Genomic DNA, 19179 nt, shown 5'->3' on the forward strand with positions numbered 1-19179 from the left:
AATTAACATGTTTATATATACATCTATTTCAAAGCCTAGATTAAATGTCTTATTTCACACGTGTGCCAAGTCAAAGGAACTTGTAGTGAGTTATATTAAGGCCATGTATGACTACATGAATCACACAAAGTTACCAGCAAAAATGTGCCTGTCCATTGAGTGGGCCAAGTACAGAAGGGCACATTTGTATGGTGGCAATGAGCGCGGAGGCAGATGTCTGGAGATTGAAGCCACAGTGATGCCCGCAGAGGAGAGCAGGGGAAGACCTGTGATGTTGCCCGGGTGAAGTGTTGCCTGCCACGGATAGGGTAGGTGTTACAGATGACTGCACCGACTGACTGGACCGGAGATGCAGGTTACCTGAAGGGGTCAGGGGTGCACTTTTTGCCCCCCCAATTTTTTTTTTACCACCAGCCACCACTGCTGGTGAACATGGTGAGTGACATAACTGTGTGTACATACAGCGATGGAGGGGATGGGTGGGAAAAGTGAGGAAATGTTCAGAAAGTGCTGTTTGAAATGTCCCTCATCTTTTAATAATTTATATTCCTGATATGTGCCTGCTGTACCATGTACCTGTATGTAAAAATATCCTGTTCTCTTTGTATTGCTTCCTTTGTGTGAAATCCCTGGTGTCCCTGACAGTCCCTCTCCTTTCCGTTTTCAAAATATTGCATGATAATTCTTTTAACAATAAAAGCACCTAGCTTATTAAATTCTTAACTGCTTTAAAACATATTTGCTAAGATTCCAAATGTAAAATATATCAGCTTAGATTTAAAGTGGTAGTAAAGCCTTTGTGTTCACTTGTACTACAGGCAAGCCTATAACAAGGCTTACCTGTAGGTACAGTGAATATCTCCTAAACTTGCACTGTTTAGGAGATATTCCCACTAAATTGCAACCAGTGATGTCATTGGCGCATGCACTCTGAAGGGACAGCATAACCGGGCTTTACGTTCAGAGCTCCGTGCTACTGGCGTGACTCCCAAATGCATGTGACGTCATTGTGGCTCAGCCAATCAGATGGCCAGAGCACACGAACCCAGAAAGAAGACTGGGTAAAGACAGAAGCCCTGTCAGTGGTGACAGCGTGCCGCTGGAGTGCTTCGTTCTAAGGTAAGCATTTAATAATGTGCTAGTATGCTATGCATACTAGCACATTGTGCCATTGTCTTACATTTTTCCCCTAAGAAATGGTTTACCACTTTAGTAAGCTGTTTCTAAAATATATGCAAAGCGTAAATTGTACCTAAGTCCTAATAGTTTACACATCACATGCCAGTTTACGCCAAGCTGTTCCATTGTGGTACGTTACTGAATACAAGTTCATATGCTTTGCATTAAAGCAGACATTTCATTGAGAATGGGCTTCCAAGGCATGGCATTGGAAAAAAGCACAATTTTTAATGTGCTGTGTAACTGTTAGCACCTGCCATAAGTGGGCATTGGGGTGCTGTTCTAAATGGATGGTATCTCAACACATCCCATGTACTGTATACCTTGTGTTATCATTGCAGTAAAATGCATAGGCATGAGGGGATGTAAGTCTAAGTATACTTTTAAATACCTTAATTGTAATGGCTTTTGTCCCCATGTTAACTCAACCCCCTTGCATTCACATTAGATTAGCGGGCTATGCAATCAATTCCACACCCTGAGATTGCATCTGCCTGTCATCTAGCACAGCTCCTACTAAATGCCTGACTCTTAATCTCCCTGCCTTCCAGCACCCCTTACATTGAACCCCACACCCTGGACAATACACCCCAACACCCTAGATACTGCATCCCAAAACCTCAGACACTGCACCCAAACAACTCAAACGCTACACCTGTCTGATAGCCAGTACCACCCCTACCAGCCATTGACTCTGCTATTGCATAATCCACCACAGCTTCATCTGTCCCTGCTCCCCCTTGTCAACTTTGCTGGGACATGCAGACATCAGAAGAGGCTGAACCTGGAATTTATGGGCTCTCCACCCACTTCCTTTTCCTTCTGGTGACGTCACCTCTCTCCAATGCAGCCTGTAGATAACACTCTGTCCTACTGCCTCTGGGGGAAACTGTGTGCATTGTGTGTGCTTCAGGGAAGAGGGAAGGAAGTGCATATTTCCAGACTGGCACGAAGATGGAAACCAAACACTGAGATGTTATAAACCTGCCCACACCTCTATTACTACTGAATCCTTCCAATGTAGCAGACATTTTTTAGAATTCCAACATCCAAATAAATTCTTTATTTCTTTTACTTTCAAGGTAAGAATTTTATTTGAAATACAACCCCACTATTTATCACTCTTCCCTCCAAAACCTTAGAACCTTCTATCCTTCTATATTAAAACCCCTCTCTGGGATAGTGTAAGTCCTTGTACACACGGTCGGACATTCTGACAACAAAATCCGTCGAAACTGGTGTTGCATACACACGGTCGGGCAAAGTTGTCGGAAAATCTGATCGTTCAGAACTGATGATGTTCGTTCGTTACATCGGGACTACATTCAGGCTAGTAGCCAATAGCTTTAGTATTTTGATCTGAGCATGCTTGGTACTTTGTTCCGATCGGAATTCTCTACAAACAATCGGACCAAGTCAAGATCATGTTGTCGGAAAGTTTTATAGCCAAGCTCTCAAAATTTGTCCGTCGGACATTCCGATGGAAACAGTCCGATGAAGCCCACACACGGTCGGATTATCCGACAACACGGTCCGATCGGACATTTTCCGTCGCAATGTTCGACCGTGTGTACAAGGGCTAAGGCTTAACCAATCTTGGCATAATTTGAAACCGAATGTAATTTATATTTTTTTTTATTTTATTTAGGCATTGTAAAATATATGCAGTATGTATTCTATATTGTATGTCTGATATGTTGACCAACCCTATTGTGTTTGATACCATTTTTTAATTTGTTCAATTTTTTATTGTTAATTGTGAAATATATTATAATAATTTATACCTGAACTGGAACTGAAATAGATTTTCTTTTTTAATATTCTATGCAGCTGAGTAAAAATAACTTAAACAAGGCCTAATGTATTTGGAGTGTTTAACATTGTTTCACATAATATGTAGAACCAAGTTGATGGTCTGTTTGATTTAGCACTTTACTTTATACAGGACATAAGTCTTTTCATAATAAGAGATAAAGTCTGTGTTACACAAAAATGCAGAAGAGAATGTTTAGACTTCTGGATTTAGCTTTATACTCACACTGCAAAGCAATGTATTGCTTTAACAGGTATAAGATCTCCTAAATGAAAGCTGTTATCCAAAATTTTCTGGAATGTGAAAAGACAAATAGAGGGCTAATAACTGAAGATTCTCAGTAAATAAGGCTTATATATTAGGGAATTTGCTAGGGATGCACTGATGCCATTTTTTAACACCAAGTACGAGTACTGACACTCTTTTAAAAGGACTCTCTGTTACCAAATACTGGTACCTATCACCTAGAAAGAGTAGTTAGAGGGGTGGTTTGGGAGGTGGGGGGAGTTAGGGAGTTGGGTGAGGCTTGGGTGAGGCTTGGGTGAGGCTTGGGTGAGAGCTGGGTGGGGGGAGAGTAGGGGGTTAGTGGGAACAGGGCAGGGGAGGGAGTAGGAGGGTAAGTGAGGGCAGGGTGGGGGGGTAACTGTGGTTAGGTATTGGTTGTGATGTTATGCAGCATGCCGCAATGTTCCATGCTATTTTCAGCAGGGCTGTATTAAAGCTCTTTTGTCCATACTTCTCCTGTTCGTCACAGGAGTGCACTTAGTTCTGCACTCCTGTGACCCAGATTCAGTGTCAAAGAGCTGGTCCACGCTCTGTAGGGATCTCTACAAAAATGTTGGGATCCACTCAGATGCTTGGTTCAGCCTCTTAGTGCACCCCTGAGAGCCAGAGACAGCTCCTCCCTCCCCCTCCACAGTCCAATGCTCCAGTGAGTGCTAGAGGGGCAGAGCACAGAGCGGTGACTAACGGTCCGTGCTGCTTTGTGTTCATAGCAGACATAAGAACTGAGCGATCTGTGGTCTTTGAAAGTTCTTGGTGTAGAACCGGTGTTGGAGAGATGCAGCATCGATCTGACTATCACCATCTAGGTGAGTATGTATGTTTGTTATTTTTAATTCCCTCAGTTCTTGTCTAAGACATAATTTATGCCACAGTCACGTGTACAAGCTCTTCCCCTTGTGTAACACACTTGTATTAGTAAACACTATCACTAAAATGAGCTACCCAACACAGTGATCTCAGAATCTCTGTTCTTAGCTGCATAAGGGGCCTTTAGACGTGGGCTGGAGAAATAGCAATATACTAATCTTCCGAGTGAATGGCTGGGTATGGAGGCATGTCAGCACACTCTGATCTGGAGGATAGGCAAGTTGTGCTCCCAGCACAGTCATAAACTGACCATGCTAAGGTGAATATGCGATCATGCCTTTAACTCTACAGTACTCCTGATTAGCCAACACATGCCCAGAAGAAGGGAAAAGGTACTGTAGGGTAAAAGAAGAGTGTATGTGATCTTCAGAAGAGTCAGTAGGCACTTTACCGAAACATTAAACTAGATTTCATTTTTCTAGTTTTGTGGTTGGTTCAAAAGTAGCTCTGAATAAAAAGTGGTTTCATCCCATACATTGGGAAAACATTTAACCAAGTAAAGGGTTGCATTTCTACACTTGAATATATACTCTGTTTGGAACCAGTTCTGTAAAAATAGAGCTCTTCTAGGTAGTGCATATGAGTGTTCAGAGATAATGCAATAGAAATATCACATTCCCTTCTCTTGATGGTCTATTTAATGCTTACTTAAGCTGTCTGGTGCTCAACAGGCTAACTCATACTATTATATATAGTCATGGTTGGGCTTTATGCACCACATGGTGCATAACACAGGTCCAAGAAAACCATTGTTACACATATAATAAAAAATCTAAATTAATGTTTTCACCAATGTTCACATCAACTATAGTTACATTTAAGTAATAACTTACCAATAGTACTGCATTCCATGCTGTGATTATTGTTTTCAAACCCATCTGGACATGTGTCAAGACATTTTCCACTGTGCAAATAAAAACCACCTTTACATTTCGTGCAGAAGCTTTTGTGGAAACATGTTTCACAGTCAGCTTTACATCCTAAAACCAAAAAGAAGACTCAATCAATTCTAAAAGAAAACAATAATGGAATTGTATCTATTTTAATGCTTGAATGTTTATAAACTTAGTAGCAGCCCTACCATTATCCTGGGTCTTGTATTTGAAATATTGACATTGACATTGATCAAAGGATTGAAAAGTATCATTTTTTTTTTTTTCGCTTTTAAAGCTAATTTGTTTACTACCGGCTTCATCTATTCAATTTCCTTTCACCTCCCCACCACTATGCCTAGTGCCTAGGTACAAAGCAAATCAAATAATTACATTTTCAAAAAATATCTCTTTTATGATTCAGTGGTGTCATCTATTTCTACTGCCTTTTGCTCTATAGCAAGTTTGAATTTGGTGGAGGGGCTAGCAGGCTTCTATAAATGCCACGGCACCTTACATCTAATCTTCTATAAAAAGCCCTTGTGATATAGGAAAGAACACATCCCTAGCATCTCTTTATACAGGCATGCTCCTCTCCGCTGCCCATTGGGCGCTGCACACTTTAGATGTACAATCTGCTTATCAATTGCTTGAATACAATCTAATAGAGCAGGGGTGTGTTTGACACATGTATAATCAAGCAATTAATAGATTATACTTTAGTATAATGTAGATAGGCAACTGATCAGCAGGTTGCATATAATAAAATGCTCGGGGACAACAGTAAAGTGACTGACTCCAGCCCTAAAGATTCCATCCATACATGACAAAGACCAAGAATGACTGATGGCAGAGAAAGCCAATAGCTGTGAGAGGCAGATAAACAGTATGGTTCAGGAGAATGGAGTATTGATGATATCTGAAGTTGTTGAGACAGAAAATAAAGGTAGGCTCAAGATAGCGGCTGCCGCTTCAAAGGGTTATATTGTAGAGAGTCAAGTTTGCAGGCAATTGAGAGTAATCAACACAGGAAAAACTTCCTATAAGTGTAGGAAAGTTATTATTCTCATATCTTGTGCTATGTTCTAAAATGCACATAATAACAAACTATACAGTCACTGCTGAATCTTAAAAATAATAGATTTTTTTTCAGCTGTTTGTGCAAATAATCACACTGCTCACGTGTAGCATTGAAAATGTAGCAACTTTAGTAAATTGTGCATTATGTTCTATATATCCATTACTTACTTTTACACTCATTAATTCCCGGAGAGCGCATTCCATAGTATCCATTTGGACAAGATGAAAGACAAACCCCAACTTGCTTCATACCATTCCTTACTAGAGCAAAAAACAGTCTTGGTTTACATGTTATGCAGCCATTGTAATCGGAACATGTGGCACATCCCCCTTGGCAACCCTGGCTCACGTTGGGATGCACTGAGAGAAGAAGATAAAGATAGATAAGATTACTGTAGTATTCATGCAATATAACAATATGATGAATGCCTATTACTGTAGTTTTATTTTATAATATGTTGTTTTAAATCAAATATAATATACAGTATAATATACAATATTCCATATAATATGACACCATGACATATGACATGTTAATAAAATCTGCATATACATACTATTATGGAAATATGCTCATAGGAAACACAAATAAAGGTCTATGGGCTGCATAGTAAAGTGTCATGTCATTATATCCAACAGTAAACAATAAAGACATATGGAGAGAAGCCAAGATATTGTGTAAATCTTCAGCTCAATCCCAACATTTATTCTTTGTTAATGTTTAAATCATGTGCAGTCTTGGATGAACTTCTCCTTTGGTTAAAATGGGCTCACTAGTGTTTTAAATGACCAGAACATTACTTGTATTTTATCACTGGACAGACACATTGAGCCTTGAAGAAGACCAAGGCAGTAGAGGGCAGTGTAGAAAATATATTGAGGCTCCTCCCCCACAGTGTTACGTCTATTTGGACAGTCTACACCACCAGAACATTAACTGCACTGCCATTCTTCACACCCCTGCCTAAAAGATCAATAGGGAAAGGGCTCTCTACAATTTTGAGGCTTAGCAGTTATTAGGGCTTAGCAGTCATCTTAATAAATAAAATAAAAAAAATCACTGTAATCTAAGATCTGAAAATGTGATTCTTGGTAATAAAATGCATTGATAATCATAACAAAACACATTTTATTTTTGTAAAGGTATTTTTATAGCACCAGCAATTTACAGGAACAGAATGTCTGGTAGACGCATTTTACACACTTCAGGTGCGCTTAATCATTATCGGCAATGGCATTACCAGTGCCATTAATGGCATTATTGGCAATGGCATTACCAGGCATTCTGTTCCTGTAGTGTCTTTTGGGATGTCCTAATAAAGGATCTTGGATCATTATAGTGGTGTGTAGCAATTTCTTCTATTCCTAGAGAGTATGGCATGCTATGAATGTACAGTATGTAAATTGTGGGTGGTATAAAAATATGGCCATTTCTTCTAATTCTGTTGTACATGGAGGCAAGCCGGGCGGCCACCCACTGGTCCCTACTCTGTAGGAGCTTACAATTTAAGGTCCTTATTTCACATCCATATACTGTATATACACACACTACGGACAATTTGAACAGGAGCTAATTAACCTCCCTGGCGGTACGATTATTTCGGATTTTAGGTGCTAAAAGCGGTACCATTATTTTGCATGAAAATTTGGCGTTTTATATTGTAGTCCTGCAATTCTTAGGAATAACTCTCTTAAATCTGTCCAAACCAGAGTCTAGCAGACATCCCGGGTATGATAAAGTTTGAAAAATTAAATCATAAATTATAATATAATAAATAATTATAAATAATTGTACCAAATAATAATATAACAATAATAAAAATTATTCAATAATGTAATCAAATCAAAAACACTGAAATTTGCTCAGTTGCAGAATTGTCACTGTCATTACTTTTCAGTATTTGATGACGGATCTCCCCACAAATCGCTATCGCTTAATTCTGCGAGTGATTCTAATTTATTATCGCTGTTTTCTAGCTGGTCTAAAATCATTTTTGATGTACAGTGACAGTTTGGTTGCTATGGGCAATCTCCAGTTTCCAGGCATAAAGAACAGTTTTTATTATATAAAACTGCATGCAGGACACTGGGCAGACCACTAGGGACAAAGGGGATGTGAAATATTTACATACAGCAATGTAATCTGTAAGATTACATTATACTGTATGTATACTGTTTGTTTCACTTTTTGAATTTGGCGCCGATCTCCGTCCCCGTGCGTCGCAACGCTCGCAGGGCACGGAGATCGGCGATGTAATGCATCGAGCGAGACACGGCTCGCTCGTACAGCGGGGAGACAGCGCTGGATCCGAGGGAGAAGGTAAGTAAACCTCCTCCTGGATCCAGCGACGCTGTCCCGAGTCTGACTCGGGGATACCGCTTTTGGTATAAAAAATCCACCCCGAGTCAGACTCGGGAATACCGTCAGGGGGGTTAACATCAACAACATTATTAGAATATCTTTGGAGTGTGGGAGGAAACCCACACAAGCAAAGGGAGAACACAGAAACTCCACGCAGATAGTGTTCTGGCCAGGATTCAAACTAGGGACCAAAATGTGATAACCACTAAGTCAGTGTGTGGCTTCTGTCAGGATTGTCAATTCTTTACAGAATCTGCAGTGTAAAGTCATATGTGTGATTTAAAGATAGTCAGGGGATAAAGAAAGGGTATTACATAATTTCTTCAGTGTAAATATACGTGCATTTACTGTGTGCCAAATCAACAATTGCATTACACAAATTCAATGTCTTGGTACGCCAACTCTGCCAAATTACATTAAAAATGCTATTCGACAGTTTCCATAAAAGTCCAATTGAGTCCACTAAAATATTAAAGCTTTTGTGCCAATGTTCTAATTTAAAAACAGTTCTAAATAATATAACACTACTAGAGTGTCATAAATACAGTAGTGAGGAGGAGTGGAAAGGAGTGGAAAGTAATGATCAGCAAGGAGAGGAGAGAGTATAGGACCACTATCATGCAACAAATTCATGAATGTATGCTCCATGTTTATTCATTTGTCACAGGAAGCGCTAATAAAGTGATAATGTAGTTATGTTGGGACATTTTTTGGCATGCACCAGTCTTTGTTATTCCACCCATAGTGTGTCATACATGCAGGGACTCCTGGTTAAATCAGCACCATTTTTCAGCTGAATATTAGAGATCAGCATTGGAGGTGAAATGCAGACAGACAATCTTAGCTTGAATTAGTTTTCGAATTTTAAAGCTATTTCCAGTTGATGAGCATCATTCCTCTGGTCCAGGAAGTTAGAATTATACTGATGTTGACCATGGATTCACATCTGTATATACTTATACATACATCTAGTACCTTAATGTGTGCTGCCTTGATCTTACATTATCCCAATATGCTATTGATTAATCTTTGCATATTTGATTGTATCTTTTGTTTCCTGAATCCATGATTCCTTAACAAAGATTGACACCAAGCAGCTACCCTTCAGCCTAGGACAACCCCAAAGCAGGTCAAGTAGTGGACACTCCCTCTGTCACAAATAATGGCCCATACACACAATCAGAAAAATTGTACAAAAAAAAATACAGTTTTCGAATTGATCATACGATAATCTGATCCTTAGTACCCTTTTGAGAGCTTTCGAGAGCAGATCACGACAATTCATGCAAAACTATCTGATGGGACAAGGACAAAAAAATTCTCGTACGATACCAGATTGTACGATTTTTGTTTAATCAGTACAACTGTCATTCGAAAATACAGTACAAATACATTATAACACATACCATCATAATTTCCGAAGTTCTAGCATGCAAAACAAAGTGGACGACCATTCGTCCGATAATCTCATCATGTGCATCAGGCATTAGCTGAACATAGGGTTTTTCCGATTCCTCTAAGTTGGCAGAAATACCTTTATCAAAAGTTTATAAAAGTTTGCATAAAAGTGAAATATATATAAATAATGGATTGGATGGAATTGGAAATGCTTAAAACCTCTTAGACACAGCCAAAAGTGATGGAAATGCCCTGTAAGCAGTTGTCACCAAAACAAAGATTTTCCCCTCTATGGTAACACTCAATGTTTTGGATTTCCCCTTACTTCCATTCTTGGTGATTAGTTGTTACCAGGCCAAATAAAGAGACTGAATCTCCATAACCTGGATGCAAATAGCAATACAACCCCGCACCATGCTATTCAAAACAAAACCAAAAAAAGTTTTGACTTTAGGTACACTTTGATGTCCCACAACATAACAAGCCATTCTTACTTCTCATATTAATTTGCTTATAAATGAAAAATAAAGACAGCTGACATTTCACATCTAACAGTATCCAGCTACACATCAGTAAAGGAATGTGATTAAATAAAGAATGTAAACTGCTCAAAAGTTCACATTCATTGCTGGGAGCTTGTGGTTACAAGCAAATTACAATGGGGTATTTCCAAAAAAACTTGTCTATGCCTCATTAGAGTAAAAAAGAAAACTGTGAAAAAATTGTCACTTTGCATCACTCAAATTCCCAACATATTCCAAGCAGAAGTGATTGATGACACTAAAAAGATAACAGTTTGTAAAAGGATTGCTTGAGAATTCAGCAGAATCACAGTTTGAAATTGAGTGAAACAACTTGACAGCATTAAAAATTTGAAGGGTTTATATCACCTAAAACAATGGAGCTCACAGCTTTTACATTTATAGCCAATAATTTTAAACTCAAAAAGTGATCCATAACTGATATCAAACTATGTAATATGTAAAGTAATATAAATAATGAAACAAAAAATCCAACTAATAATAACTTCAGCTTTTTCTTTTACCTGAAATTCATAGAAATCACTCGTTTGTTTTGGGTGCTGAGAAAGGTATTGTCCTTCAGACTTTCCCAAACCCGCACAAGTTGTAATTGTAAAAACTGCCACATCTGCTGCTAACTGACTTCAATGTACAGTACAAGTTTTTCCACCATCAGTTCACTTCTGAATAGGTTACACTTTTAGATCAACTGACATTAGGCCTGATTCACAAAGCTAACACACCAGGATGAGGGTCCTTTTCTTTAAAAAAAAATTAAGTGACAGTTATTTTAAGCTGAGCCCAATGAGATTTGAAAATCACAATTCCATGGCTGAAATAAAAAATCCTTTTCCTGGTGCATTGTATTTTATTAAAGTGAGCCAGTGGTGTGCTATCACTGTTCTGGTAGAGCAAAGTCTGCATTTAATAGAACATCCCTTTTTTCCTTCACGGAATCTTTGAAAAAATACCAGAACATTCTAACCCAATATTATATGAGATTACAAAATTAAGTTATCCTTTAATGAAGGTTACAATCCAGACTAGACTCTAAGCCCTTGTACACACGGTCGGACATTCTGACAACAAAATCCATCTGATTTTGTCCGACGGATTTTGTCCGAAACTTGTGTTGCATACACACGGTCAGACAAAGTTGTCGGAAAATCCGATCGTACGTAACGTGATGACGTTATTTCGTTACGACGGGACTACATTCAGGCTAGTAGCCAATAGCTTTGGTCTATTAATTTGATCTGAGCATGCGTGGCACTTTGTCCGATCGGAATTCTCTACACACAATCGGACAAAGTCCGATCGGATCATGTTGTCGGAAAGTTTTATAGCCCACCTCTTTGTTCATCGGATATTCCGACGGAAACAGTCCGATGGAGCCCACACACAGTCGGATTATCCGACAACACGGTCCGATCGGACATTTTCCGTTGGAATATCCGACCGTGTGTAAAAGGGCTAATAGCTTTGGAATAGATTGGATTTTTTTTGGTTTCTTATTTTCACCAGAATTAGGGGATTAGGGACCTCACTCATGTATTGTAAATAAGAAGGCCCATCTACCCAAAATGATATATAGTTCTGTTAAAGATTTCTAAAAAAAAGGGTGATAAACTTGTGACTATTGTATATCGCTGAAGTGTCAATGAAGAGAAAAAAAAACACAGAATGACAAAGTTGCATGTAATCAGATTCCTCTGCTGCTTACATGCTATTAGCTGTTCTCTGTTTGGCTCATTTGTCCATAGACTAAAATCTGTTTCTGTGGTTTCTCCTTTCTCTCGTCACCATAAATGTGCTAGAATGGAGATGTTCTCCAGAGGCAATGCGGGACTAGAGCCTAATGCTTTTAAGTTCCATATGAGGTTAAGGGATAATGCTCCGTTACATAAATTATTATTATAGAGTAGGCACAGTGCAGATTTATAGTACAAGGTTCAAGTTAAGTAAAGTGTTTCATGAACTTTCCAAAAATATAATGCCAATTGCATGGAGTTTGTCAGGGAGGTGCTGGCCATAGTACAGATGAAGCTCCAAGATGCATACAGATGCACAGGCGCAGGCCTGCGGGTGCACGTTTTACTGTGCATAGTCTTTTTTTTTACTGTGCATAATCTTTTGCGTACTTACGCACGCACGTGTGGGAATGCATGCATCTGTCACTGACACTGGCATCAAAGAGACTATTTAAGTGCAGCAGTTGTATTTGCCATAGCTGTCTAATCTGCAGCTCTTTTGATTGACCAGGCTTGTCCTGACCCCTCTTGAACATTACCTGCCCTGATCTCAGCCTGTTTTTGGATTCTGCCCTGCCTCTTGCTCATCTGACTGCTCCAGTGTTGCTGACTCCAACCTGTATCCTGACCATTGTCCTGCCTGCTGTCCATGCCTGCACCTGACCGTCTGTTGCTGAACTGGCTCGTCTGACTACATATCCTGTTTGTCCATCGCTCAGCTCTGTACGCTACTTACCTGGTCCTTGCTGGTCATCCACCTGCCATGTGTTACCAGTCTACCCTGCACCTGTGACCAGTAACCTGCAAGCCAAGCAACTGCCGGCCTACTGTGTGCCAAGTCCTGGGTCAGCTGCTCCTGTTGCTGTCTGCTGTACTGGCCATCTGATCCATTCCTGGTGAAGTACCTGCTCTTCATCTATGGGGTCTGCTGAATACTCTATGGGTGGTCGTACCTCACTGTGCTCTTGCAGCCACTGTCTCATTACCAGTGATCCCGGAGCCAGAACTTTAAGACAGCCCTTCCTCTACAGGTCAAGCTGTACCATCAGGTACATGACAGAGTTCTTCAAACTAGCTGAAATATCATTAGGTAGATACTGTAATGAAGGAAGCTTGGAAGTTGCCAATATTTACTTATTCTTGAAAAAATGTTTCATTTTCTAATTTCCATGATGGTTCAGTGATTTTAATATCTATATGTCACTCTCGTGTAACAAATATGCATATTAGGAGTTCAGACTCCACTCTGAATTGACTTACTGCATGCTTGACATAAAAGTATTGAAATCAGAGACTGCCAGGCAACTAGCATGTTCACAAGGAGGTATGCAAGGTCTGGCCCCTCACATCTCTCTCGGTACTTATCTTTTTACTCTTGTTTAAGAGAAATGTAAAGACTGTCATCGCTGAAGTATTTATGAATTTGCTGGCTGCCTGGCTGTCTCTGCCTTTAACACTTCGAATCACAGGCAAACAGCCAATAAAAAAATAGTGAAGAAAGGAATCCATACTTATACTGTTTCAAATCTAGAACTTGGAAACTCTCACTAGATAAGCACATCAGCCAGACAACTAGATTTTCCAGAAAAAATGATAAACAATGGTATGTTTGTTCTGGCAAATTAACTCTAGTGTAACCCACTAAAAAATATGTTTTGCATGGTATCTGACCTGACAGTTCTGATCCAGTCTAATTACATGCTCCAAACTTGCATCACACTACTAGTCTAAGCTAATATTGCTACAGCTCTGATGAAGGGGGAGATATCACCCCTGAAACTCGTTGGATTTACCTGTTACATGTGAACTGTCAACTCCAATAAACTCCTCACATTCACCCTCAAGTGTGATGTAACTTACTGGGTGTACCTTTATGCCCATCCAAAAGCCACTAAACCACAAGTAATGCCACAGTTGCCAGACAGGTGAAGTTGGAAGGAGAAATAAGAAGAATAAACTTTGTTAACAGTGAAAGACAATCTGTATTCATGAAACTGTCATTTATAGTATACCTTGATCAATTATATTGAGAGTGTTTTCATATTGTTGCTTTTTTTTAACACAGGTATTTATATAGTGCTGATAATTTACACAGCGTTTTTACACACTGTAAATTTTTATCAGGCAAAATACAACAAATACAACAAACAAAAAATACAAAAAATACAGAGCCACCTGGCTCTTAGGCTCACTCAGCCTCGATTGCAGCACCGTTCTGCCTGAGCCCACTCCTGGACTCCAAATATGGTTTTCCAGTACCGCCTGGGCTTGCTCACTCTCCCTGTGACTTCTGGACCTCACCCCCGGACTCACTGACCGTCTCCACTTTCCCAGCCTCCCAGATCCTCTCTTGGTCTCCCAGGTTGGCGTGGCCATCCCAACCTTCCCAGTTCTTCGGTCAAGAAGTCCCTCTCACCAGAGATGCAGTCTCTGACAGAAACAACCAGGTCTCCTGAGAGGGGTCTCTCTCTAAATGGCAGCAACTGCAATTGCTCCAACTCCACCTGCCTTGAGCTATGCTCAGATCTGCCTAATATCCCCCCTGAACACCTGTGCACTTGCACAGGCTGCTGGCGATTAGAAAAGCCTGGACACAGGACTGAAGGCTCTGTCCCACCCAATACTCTTTGGAGCTTTCAAGCTTTTAGCCTCGATCCGGACCAAATCCAGAGAAAACGTAAAGCACAGTTTTCTCTACTTACAACATATCTTCTGGCACTTCTCAAACAGACTCTTTGAGAGTCTTGTGTCCTTTTTAAACCCATGTATATATTGGCAGGGACTCCCAATTCATATACTAAGGTCATTTAGACAGGAGTCAATTAACCTACCAGTGTGTCTTTCAAGTGTATGAGGAATCTGGAGTATCATCCAGAGGAAAGTGTACAAGAAGAGCATGCATACTCCATGCAGATAGTGTACTGATTAGGATTTGAACCATAGCAAGGCAGGTTTTACCTACTAAGCCACTATGCTGCTAAAAAATATAAATATATATATTTATATATACACTGCGCAAAATTATAAATGCAACACTTTTGTGTCTGCCATTATTTATCATGAGCTGAACTTAAAGATCTGCAACCTTTTTCTATGTACACAAAAGGCCTATTTCTCTCAAATATTGTTCACAAATCTGTCTTAGTCTGTGTTAGTGAGCATTTCTCCTTTGCCGAGATAATCCATCCCACAGGTGTGGCATATCAAGATGCTGATTAGACAGCATGATTATTGCACAGGTGTGCCAATATATATATTGGTTTGGTTGGTTGACAAAGGGGTTGACCCCTAAAACCTATATCACCAAAAGTCAAATCACCATCTAATGAGCAGGATTCTGTGTGTGCCATTCTCAGAGTATCTTGACCATAGTTCCATGGCTGGCTTTGTTGTGTGCTTTTATCCACAGAGAATCACTAGGTCTATTGCCACTGACAAGCTCCTTTTCGGCTAATATTTTTAATTGAATTACACTATTTTTAATAAGTGTAAAAAGTGTTTCCCATACACAACCCCTTTATTAATCCATTTAATCCCTTGTTAACAAAAAGGATACATAAAGACATATGTTACATTCAAGCATCTACAGTGTATACAATATAATATATATATATATATATATATATATATATATATATATATATATATATATATATATATATATATATATATATATATATATACTGTATAGATGCTGTATATATCAATATAGCACTGAAAGCATTTTAAAAACTAGAACAGAAATATAACCGTGCAGTTGATTGTGGCAACCAGTCCTATTCCTATGCAACTTTAGAAATACAAGCTAGCTTTGGCTGTAATGGGTAATGATGAGCGAAAGCCCTATTTTTCTAAAAAAATAAAATTAAATCAGCCCCATTGTGTCACACAACCATGTAAGATTAAACTTTGTTCTTTCACCTGGTTTATCACTTTTATGTTACGCAGGCGGTACCCATTGACCTGTACTTTGCACATTTTTTTCCCTCATTATTATTTTTTTCTTTTATAGGGGATTTAAAGTCATTGCACTGAGGATTGCAGGTGATACACACCATGTGTACTGTAAAGGAATTTTCTTTTGATATCAAGTTTGTATTCTTACATTTGTGCCTCTGTAATCTTTATCATAAACCAGACTTAAAGCTATTTCATATTTTACATTTCTGCTGTTATTATTTGTTACTATACTTTGTATATTACACTATAAATTAAAGGTGGTCATATGCTGCTTGCCTCTCATTTTAGTACTGTTGCTTTAAAGTTTATCTATAACAATTTATTTTTTTAATTTGTGGATCGAATAGGGAAAGGTTGGGATCTCTGTCAGGTTTGCATTACCACTCTGGTGACCATTGTTAAGTGATGAGATCTTTTACAATTTTTTTTTTTACAAGTTCTTGCAAGTTATTTTACACATTTTTACAATTGTTACTGGAACAAGTGTCGAAAATGGGACTTCTGTTTTAGCCACAAGTTTTTGTTTTGAAGAGATATTCACTGTTTCTGTGTTAGGAAGTGAACGAAAATCTCCTGATTAGATCATAATTAGATTCAACACCCCCTAAATTTCAACTTTAGTATACAGGGGGTCCCCTACTTACAAACTTCCGACTTAAAAATTAATCCTACTTACAAAGGAGATAACGATAAAGATAAATATTCAGACAGTATATAGCAATACAGATTTATACATTTGACCATCAGTTATCCCAAGCAGACCGAGGCTATTCATATACAGCAGCAGCTAAAGAATACAATTTACACCATGGGAATGGCGATCATGAGGCTAATTTACTAAAAGTATCCATATGCAGATAAATAAAATGAAAGTGGTATTTTCTTTTCACATGATTGGATTATAAATAAACTCAGCTGGACCAGTTACCGCACCACATTCCAAACGTAAATAGCAAAAATTGCAAATAGCAAAAATTGGTCACTTGGACTTTTTACGTGCTGCTTCAATAGTTCTCACATAGCAATAAAACATTAATATCAATGTAATTTATTATATTACAGAATTCATAAAATCAGCATTTAAAAAAAATTGCAGTGCTTGTCCTGATAAAAACGAAATCAATAATGTCCCACACAGCTGATTGTGTGACATAGTCACATAGTTATTTCCCCCTGTCTTATTTCTGAATTATCTGATGAGGTAGGACCAAGATTGTATACATTTCACAGTTGCCATACAATGGTTCTTCTGGAAAAGTTGTACATTTATCTGCCTATTTTACGGATTTTACACATACAGTAGATTCCATGTATGTATTGTTACAAACTCATAGAGCAATGGATCAAATTTATGCTCTCTGAACCATATGTCCCTGACAATCTATATGTTTCCAATGCATAAAAGTGATGAGACCATCTATTTGGGAATTCTCAGTGAATGATAAGGAATCTCTCAAACTGGAACACATAGGTAGCGCAGATAACTGTTGTTGGCACTGCATGTCAGACCCCTCCACATTTAACAGGAGGGATATATGTTGCAAATCCCCCAAATGATTAGCATTGCAAAAATGAATACACATTTAAAACATTTACTTACAAAGGTTAAAAAATTAAGAAAGGTGAATGAGTTAACAAGGATAATTAAAAAGACACTAGAATCATGTTGCCGAACATTTTTGAAACTTGGCTTTACAAACACAAACATTGATGAAAACTGATTAGACTTCACTAAGGGGTTAAAGTGATTCTAAAGGATTAATAAAAAGAATCAACATGCCACACTTAGCTGCTCTGTGCAATGAGTTTGCACAGAGCAAACCCAAACCTCCTTTTCTGGGGTCCACCATCGGCTCACCTAGAACCTCCTACCTTCTGAGTGCCCCTACAGCAAGCTGCTTGCTATGGGGTTAATCATGCTGGCATGCACCCAAGGCACACTGTGTGTGTCCATAGATGCATACAACGTGGCCCGGCCCAGCCCCCCGCTCTCTCTTCACTGGCTGTGATTGATAGCAGCAGGAGCTAAAGGAGTGTGCATCTTTGTTCTCCTATAATTGTAAAATAAATATAATATAATGAAAGAAAGTGTATATTTGGTGGCAATGGGATTCACTTACTAAAGATGAAGGGAGCAATCACTGAGAAAAGCATATAGTTATAATGCAAAGTGAAGCTGCGTTCATACCTAAATACTTTCAGGGAAGAAAAGATAACAAACAGGATTTTACATTGCTCATGATTGGATAATTGTCATTTTTTACTTTATTCACTTTGCTACATGAATGTTCTCTACTGCTATAAAGCTCTCAAAAGTTCCTACCACTCCATTTTATTCAGTGCGGTGGATGTAGTGAGTAAAGCACAGCTAGGTAGACAGTAGCTCAGAACTCATGTCAGAGGGTCCCGACAGAACAGGGGACCTTATAAAGCCACTGCTTAAAAACACGGATCCCATTTGTTGGACTAGTTTAGGATGCAGGATAATCAATAATTCAGCTCCAGTGAAGAGCTGCTATTTGTAAGAGACAGTGTGAAGTTGGTCTGCAGACAGTCCTCAATCGGCAGCCAAGAAAGTTGCTATATTTTTAGATGTTGAAAAGCTCTAAAATTTTATTAGTAACTTTTTTACACACTGGAAACAAGTATCCTGCCAATACAATTTCAGAGTATCCTTCATATGCAAAGTATCTTGCAAATCCACATTCAACTAGCCATTTTTTCTTTATATCTGTGAAAAAAAACTGTAAGTAGACCATGATTCCCTTTTAACACTTTTTTTTTATCTTACTATTTTTATGGCATTTTTATCTATATACCATTTTTACTTCATAATTTTTACTGTGCTGAAATTAATTTTTATTATGACTTTTCAGGCCCCAATTCTTTTTATCTTTAAAATATGTCATATTTACTCTGCAATATAAAACCCACTATATTGGCTAAAACACACATAAACTCCGAACTGCTGTACAGACAGCCAGCCAGAAACATGGTAAATATTTCTGAATGGGATGAGTTAAAACCTTATAACACATTTTGATGTATATCTTTTCCTAATGTTAACAGAATGTGAAAGACATTTTATTAA

At 38.6% G+C, this 19179-nt stretch overlaps 1 protein-coding gene across 1 annotated transcript in view; it reads right to left on the reverse strand.

The window, feature by feature from the left end:
- Positions 1-19179, reverse strand: part of RSPO3 (R-spondin 3) — a 116708-nt gene that overhangs the window by 36275 nt on the left and 61254 nt on the right. The window contains exons 2-3 of the mRNA XM_077486937.1: positions 6265-6456; positions 4978-5124 (exon numbers count right to left, since the gene is read on the reverse strand). Coding sequence (XP_077343063.1) covers positions 4978-5124; positions 6265-6456 — 339 coding nt within the window. The remainder of the gene's footprint in view (positions 1-4977; positions 5125-6264; positions 6457-19179) is intronic.

The sequence above is a fragment of the Lithobates pipiens genome, unplaced genomic scaffold (assembly GCF_037356315.1).
Source record: "Lithobates pipiens isolate NorthernLeopardFrog02 unplaced genomic scaffold, aLitPip1_a1.2 Scaffold_18, whole genome shotgun sequence".
Lineage (NCBI taxonomy): Eukaryota > Metazoa > Chordata > Amphibia > Anura > Ranidae > Lithobates > Lithobates pipiens.